The sequence below is a fragment of the Bidens hawaiensis genome, unplaced genomic scaffold, assembly GCF_021521415.1.
Source record: "Bidens hawaiensis isolate Kalapana, Puna unplaced genomic scaffold, B.hawaiensis_p1.1 tig00013865_1, whole genome shotgun sequence".
Taxonomy (NCBI): domain Eukaryota; kingdom Viridiplantae; phylum Streptophyta; class Magnoliopsida; order Asterales; family Asteraceae; genus Bidens; species Bidens hawaiensis.
The window spans coordinates 303,325-310,324 of NW_027492185.1; the positions used below are offsets into that span (position 1 = coordinate 303,325).

Here is a 7,000-nt window from a genome sequence, read left to right on the forward strand (position 1 = left end):
TTCATCTGTGTATCGATTGCATTATTTTTCTCTCCGATCCTTCAATTTTTTTTAATTTGATTAGTTACTTGTTATTTGATCCGTGCATGCATTGATTTGATTAATTCGTGTAGCGAGAATGTCGTTGATTAGTAAATCGTGGCTCTGTATCCATCATTTTAATCCTCAAAACCTACACTACAGATACGTTTGATTTCATTTCATTCATTACGCCTGCTTTTGTAGTTTTCATTTGAAATCTGCAGTCAAACTAGATTTGTTTTTTTTCAGGAGACTGTTTCGAAAGTAATTGACTAGTAGATCGGGTCCTTGACTCATCTAAGGCTTCAGTTATATATTCATCTCCTTTTAAGATTACAAGGATCAATCAAACTTATATAATTATACTTTTTGGATCTGAGGTGAAGTTATGCTATGCATTGAACATCATCATTTTGTTTATATGTATTCTTCTGTTTGGATGAGTATTGGTAAGTTTTTGTTTATGCTGCATGTGGATCTGTTTGACGTTTTGAATTTTATGTAAACTGACACCAATATCTCTACTCAAAAATCGTTTTCTTATGTTGTGTACATGAGAGGTAGATAGATCACTATGGTGTAGCTTGATGGCAACACAGATGCTCTATACATGAATAATGCTTTTGATATTATTTCATATAGATCTTGCTTATTTTGCTTGTTCAAACATTTATCAACAGAGCTAAATTGCATAATGTTAGAGAATTAATTCCTTCCGTTCAACTATCATTCTATTTGTTTACCTCTCTGTATCGCGTAAGTAGGTAAAAGCAACCCATTTTGATGCAATATGTTTATCTATGGAGTGTAAAGGCTTTAAGTAAATTTAACTATGGAACAGATTGGTAAAACTGTGTACTTGACAATGGGCAACTTAATCTGTTTAACATGCTTGTGAATTGTTTGATTGAATAAAATATGTGTCATGTGTATAAATGTAATACAATAGTTTTGATTGCTCAGTTGTCTCGTACCATTCTTATCGGCACCTTTCTTCATCTTTGTTCTGTTCTTATCCATTTATTAGGTTATCTTAGCTGAAAATTTGATTTTACAGAATAAACATGGCTGATCAACCGAAAACAAGAATTGGGCTTGCTGGTCTTGCTGTTATGGGCCAAAACCTGGCCCTGAACATTGCTGAAAAAGGGTTCCCAATTTCTGTCTACAATCGCAGTACATCCAAAGTTGATGAAACAGTTGAGCGAGCTAAGAAGGAAGGAAACCTCCCACTTTTTGGTTTCCATGATCCCGAATCTTTTGTTAACTCTATCCAAAAACCCCGTGTGATTATCATGCTAGTCAAAGCCGGCGCACCCGTTGACCAAACAATCAAAACCTTGTCTCAGTACATGGAGAAAGGTGACTGCATCATCGATGGTGGTAACGAGTGGTATGAGAACACTGAAAGAAGAGAAAAGGCCATGGCTGAACTTGGTCTTCTGTATCTCGGGATGGGTGTTTCTGGTGGTGAAGAAGGTGCAAGAAACGGGCCATCCATGATGCCTGGTGGGTCCATCGAGGCTTACAAATACATTGAAGACATTGTCCTCAAGGTAGCCGCTCAAGTACCCGACAGTGGCCCATGTGTGACCTACATTGGCGAGGGCGGTTCAGGCAACTTTGTGAAGATGGTCCATAACGGTATCGAGTATGGTGACATGCAACTGATTTCAGAAGCTTATGATGTGTTGAAATCAGTTGGAAAGCTTTCAAACGAGGAACTGCATGCAGTGTTCTCAGAATGGAATAGAGGCGAGCTTCAAAGCTTTTTAATTGAGATCACTGCTGACATATTTGGCATCAAGGATGATAAGGGTGACGGGTATTTGGTTGACAAAGTGTTGGATAAAACCGGCATGAAAGGTACCGGTAAATGGACTGTTCAACAAGCTGCTGACCTGTCAATTGCTGCTCCCACCATTGCAGCATCTTTAGACTCACGCTTTCTCAGTGGGTTAAAAGATGAACGTGTAGAAGCTGCAAAGGTGTTCAAATCAGGCGGTTTTGATGATATTTTAGCAGATCAAAAAGTGGATAAACAGAAGTTAATCAATGATGTCAGGCAAGCTTTATACGCAGCTAAAATATGCAGTTACTCGCAAGGGATGAATTTAATACGCGCCAAGAGTAATGAAAAGGGGTGGAATCTGAAACTTGGTGAGTTGGCTAGAATCTGGAAAGGTGGGTGCATCATTCGAGCCATATTCCTGGACCGTATCAAGCAGGCTTATGACAGGAACCCTGAACTGGCTAACCTTTTGGTGGACCCTGAGTTTGCTAAAGAAATGGTGGACCGTCAGTCTGCGTGGAGGAGAGTCGTGTGTTTGGCTATTAATGCAGGTATTAGTACTCCGGGTATGTCTTCTAGTCTTGCTTACTTTGACACTTACAGGAGGGCGAGGTTGCCTGCTAATTTGGTTCAAGCTCAAAGAGATTACTTTGGTGCACATACTTATGAAAGGACTGATATGCCCGGTTCTTTCCACACCGAGTGGTTCAAACTTGCCAAAAGCCGTCTTTAGGTGATGTCTATCTCGCCCTTTTGAAATTGAACTGTAATAAATCTTGTCATTGAGATTTGTATGTTTGTCTAATATGTTGGATGAGAGTTTTTGGTATTTTGTTATTGTTGTTTTGTGTTCCTAGTAGAGGTTACTTCCTCTTGGATTATAACAATGTTATCCTATCATTAAATCATTCTCTCTCTTTTCTTAATCTATAGTTGGTTTTCTTAATCTATGTTATATATTATATAGAACATCCATTAATTTTCAGTTTGAACAAGTGTCTTGAGAGGCCTTTCAACGTTTGACCAAATAGTCAAAGCTCTTCATCTATGTTATTTTTTATTTTTACCTCTGTAATCAAACTTTATCGAATAAACATGTGGTTTAACTTTTCATCAAAGTTAAAATAGTGTATCTAATGTTGAAAATTGAGTATAGTGTTGGTTATTCAGAACATAAACAATTTGAAAGAACTGAAAACTATATATATAAATAACATTTCAGTTGTATTAAGAGGGCGTTTGGGATTGCTTATTTAACTTCAAAAGTGCTCTTATGAAATTTTTTTAAAAAAATGTTTGGTTCAGCTTTTGTGGTGAGAAAAACCAATAAGTCATTAAGTTGTTGGTTCAAAAGTGTTTGCCATAGCTAATTCATATAAAATGACCAAAAAGGTCATTATTATATAACATGTCTCCCATACTCTATCCATCTTTCACTATTTTTAACACTAGATCTATACCACGTTAACGTCACATCATTCAATCATCAGACCATCTAAATATATCTTTCAACCATGATAGTGCATCTCAATCTATCTTTCAACAATTTAATTTCTTTTGCGGGTTGGTCTTTCGATCTCGAGTGGGAAAGGGGTTTGCCATGACGGGTCTTGAGAAAACGGGTCATCTTCATTGGGTAGTTGGCATTGATCTTTGGATATTTGGCGTCAAGAGAGATTGTGTACGTGTTGGAAGCTGTCGTTTACGATTGGCTCGGTATTGACATGTCGGCTCCCATTTCTGGAACAAGACTCCATTTTATATGACTCTTCTACACTTCCCAAGCCTTTACATGAGGAAAACCCTTTTGCCTTGAGTTTTCCTATATTCGGCAAGCGACAACTTGATAATGTTATTGTCGGCTTGACCACTCGTTCAACCCGGCATTTGTTGGTTGAAGATGCAACTGAATTTGCAAATTTTTTGATGCAAATCTTTCCATTTTGAGTTAACTTGGTGGATGGTGTGGTCGATAAGTTGAGCGGCAAAGTGGTCAAGAATTGCATTCCAAAAAAAGTGTCGTATTTTTGTTGATTTTCCGGTCTTCGAGTCCTCTGATATGGCGAACCAAGCCCTCGCTAACGCGACTTCTTTTTTATCGTTCCATAACCTCGCCTTCTTTCAGACCTTTGACTTTTGTGGGAGCCGATCCGGTGACTTGTTGAATTCTTTGTTTGGGTTCCCCGAATTCTCCTCATATTGTTCCTCTTCGTTTCGGTCGGATCTTCTGACTTTTGTTGGCAGGATTGTTGGAATTTTTGTTGTTGGAGTTGATAATTTTGGTTTACCCAAAGCTTGGCTCTGTGAAGCTTTTATCGAATAAACCTTTTGAAACTGCGATGACATTTGACATGGAAAATTCCTAACACCGCTTGTTGATTATGTTGAATGTTACGAGAACTATCGGCTCTCAATTTCTTCAAACCTTTAGATTGTCGAGGATCCATATTATTTTTTTGAAGTTAAATGTGTATAGAAATTTGTTACTTATAGAGAAAATGTTGATTGAAATGCGTGTAAAATGATTAATTTGTTTGATAATATATAAATAAAAATGTTTTTAATTAAATATATGACCGTTGAACGGTCATATATACATTAGAGCATTGGGATGGACAATGGTGTGACAAAGCCACTCCGGCTTTGTTTCTTTTGGTACCGGGGGGGGTCGGGGTGGTGTTTTCACTAATACCATGTTAAAAAGCATTGCTAATTTTGGATTGTAATTGTAGTTTGTGTCGTTTGTTTTCTCCTTTTGTCTCTTGTGCTTTCGGTTGGGTTTCCATGTTTTTGTTTGAATATAATTGGGCGCATTAACAAAAAGCTAAAAAAAGTTGTTTATATGGGAGCATAAGTAACATAACATGTGAGTTGGTGATGGGCTATTCTAAAAGTGTTAGTGGGCTTGGCGGTCAATTTATGACGGGGCCATATTGGTATAAAAAGGAACCACCCTAAACAAATATATTCTCATCGTTTACGTTCGATCGTCAAGATACGATATACAACATATATACGTACTCGTTCACCAGATTAAATCCATCAGTTCTTGAAGCATCTACCCATCTAGATTTTCGCAGTGAAGATGTGGCGTCAAAGTAATTCCGATAGTACTCGTGTTGATCCCCAGGTATCATTCTTTTCTTTCGATTATTATTATTATTATTAATCATATACGTACCTACCTACGTTCTCACAGAATTATGAAACTTCGGATGCTGAATCCTCAGTTACTGGAGGAGACTCTGATTTTGAAGAAGATGTGGCTTCTTTTAATGTGAATGATATTAAACAGACACTCATGTCCTTGGATGATGATGATGATGATGATGATGATGATGATGATGATGGTAAGGATAATGATAATGATGACGATGACGACGATGATCATGTATTCGATATTTGTCCAAAGAAGGCTAGCTCCGTAGTCAAGTCAGAAGATCCATTAGACGTGACGAACCGAAATCAATCCATTAAAGAGCAAAGCATCATAATTTTGCAGCCTGGGATGGTACTCATGAAAAACTATATATCTTCTGATGATCAGGTATATTACTATAGTACTAACTTTAAATTTATATGTTTTTTTGTTTACATCTTCATATGACTGATTATTATTTTTTTCCAGGCTAGTATTGTAAACATTTGTAGGGACCTTGGAATTGGTGATGGAGGTTTTTACCAACCTGGCTACGATGGCGGAAGAAAAATGAATTTACAGATGATGTGTCTCGGTAAAAATTGGGATCCCGACACTAACATGTACACCGAGTTAAGGCGGTCTGATAATACTAAGCCTCCAGAAATTCATCCAAAGTTTCATGATATAGTTACTAAAGCGATACAAGATGCAAACGACTTTATTCGCGTTAACGGTGCCAGTTCAGATGAAGGGAGAGGTCTTCCATCCATGTCACCGGATATTTGCATCGTCAATTTTTATTCAGAAATTGGCAGCCTTGGTCTTCATCAGGTTAGATATTCTTTTTTCTTGCCAACTAGTTATATGCTGCAACTTTCATTGGATTGCCTATTGAGAATATGGTAAATATTCACAGATTATTTTATGCCATTTAATGCCAACACATTTACCATATTGCTTACTCAAGTATATGAACTTTTGCTGCATTATTATCTGGTAAAAGTAATGATAAGTTTGTTGCTTCAAATTGCTAAAAGGAATGATAGATATGCATGAAATTACTATTGTATAAATAAAACAAATTTCTAATATGTTTGCTTACTGATTTACCTTTTCAAAAGATTTAAGATGAATATTAGTAAATTATAACTAATGCAAATGGACAATTTGTTTCGAGACATGGATAATAATCTTGTTGTGACATATGGAGGAGTATTATGCCCTGCATTAAGTGGTTAATTAGTACAATACGGATATATGTAAAAAGTGAAAATAGCGTTTCCGGTTTATGAAACTGAAGATTGTGATTTAATTATTGTGTTGGTATGTTCAGGACAAGAGTGAAAGTGAAGAGAGCTTGAAGAAAGGAGTGCCTGTTGTATCATTCTCAATAGGTGACGCTGCAGATTTTTCATATGGTGAAACCCGAGCTGTTGGTAAAGCAGATAAAGTGATTTTAGAATCAGGGGATGTTTTGATATTTGGTGGGGAATCGAGATTAGTGTATCATGCTGTGACCGGTATTGATCCAGATACTGTTCCGAAGTCGCTTAGAGAAGCAACGGGTATGCGCCCTGGTCGCTTAAATCTTACTTTTAGAAAGTATTGATGGTTTGGAACCACCCCCAATACCAGGTTGAGCCGTCTCAGGAAGGTTCACCTGTGTATTTGGGGGGTGGTTTCAAATGCTGTTAAAAAAAAGAATAACGCAACAGATATTTGTGGATTACTTTAATTTTTTTTAGTTGTCGAAGTATGGATGACTTTTAATTTTTTTTAGTCTAAAACTTTGGAATGATATCAATTTTTTTTCGTATCCATTCTATCCTGTTATTACCTTGTACCAGGATATATATATAGGCGGTAAATATATCCATGTCCCCTTGGAACGAGTAAACGACTTCCATTTTAAGACAATATAAACTATGTGTGGTCAACATTGATGTTTATCATCGTAAGTAGCTTCACTTCGTAGCTTACCAAATTCAGCGCAGCACACGTGGTATGATTAATCTCTAAGCTTAACGCGTTGGTAATGTGAATCC

The 7,000-nt window shown here is 37.0% G+C and overlaps 2 protein-coding genes across 2 annotated transcripts; both read left to right on the forward strand.

The window, feature by feature from the left end:
* The first annotated feature begins 1,020 nt into the window (after window positions 1–1,020).
* LOC143545165 (6-phosphogluconate dehydrogenase, decarboxylating 1-like) lies at window positions 1,021–2,759 on the forward strand. Its single transcript, XM_077037100.1, has one exon. It carries the CDS (start codon window positions 1,086–1,088, stop codon window positions 2,544–2,546), a length of 1,461 nt encoding a protein of 486 aa, XP_076893215.1. The 5' UTR covers window positions 1,021–1,085; the 3' UTR covers window positions 2,547–2,759.
* A 2,407-nt stretch (window positions 2,760–5,166) lies between these two features.
* On the forward strand, window positions 5,167–6,731 carry LOC143545146 (DNA N(6)-methyladenine demethylase ALKBH1C-like). Its single transcript, XM_077037082.1, has 3 exons — window positions 5,167–5,360; window positions 5,442–5,786; window positions 6,289–6,731. Exons 1-3 carry the CDS (start codon window positions 5,322–5,324, stop codon window positions 6,562–6,564), a joined length of 660 nt encoding a protein of 219 aa, XP_076893197.1. The 5' UTR covers window positions 5,167–5,321; the 3' UTR covers window positions 6,565–6,731.
* Window positions 6,732–7,000: the final 269 nt, after the last annotated feature.

What these genes read in the sequence shown, in the direction of transcription:
- LOC143545165 (XM_077037100.1), top strand. Translation starts at nt 1,086, where the DNA reads ATGGCTGATCAACCGAAAACAAGAATTGGGCTTGCTGGTCTTGCTGTT.
- LOC143545146 (XM_077037082.1), top strand. Translation starts at nt 5,322, where the DNA reads ATGGTACTCATGAAAAACTATATATCTTCTGATGATCAG. An exon ending in ATATATCTTCTGATGATCAG is followed by an intron (nt 5,361 to 5,441) that starts GTATATTACTAT and finishes ATTTTTTTCCAG; the next exon opens with GCTAGTATTGTAAACATTTG. An exon ending in GCAGCCTTGGTCTTCATCAG is followed by an intron (nt 5,787 to 6,288) that starts GTTAGATATTCT and finishes TGGTATGTTCAG; the next exon opens with GACAAGAGTGAAAGTGAAGA.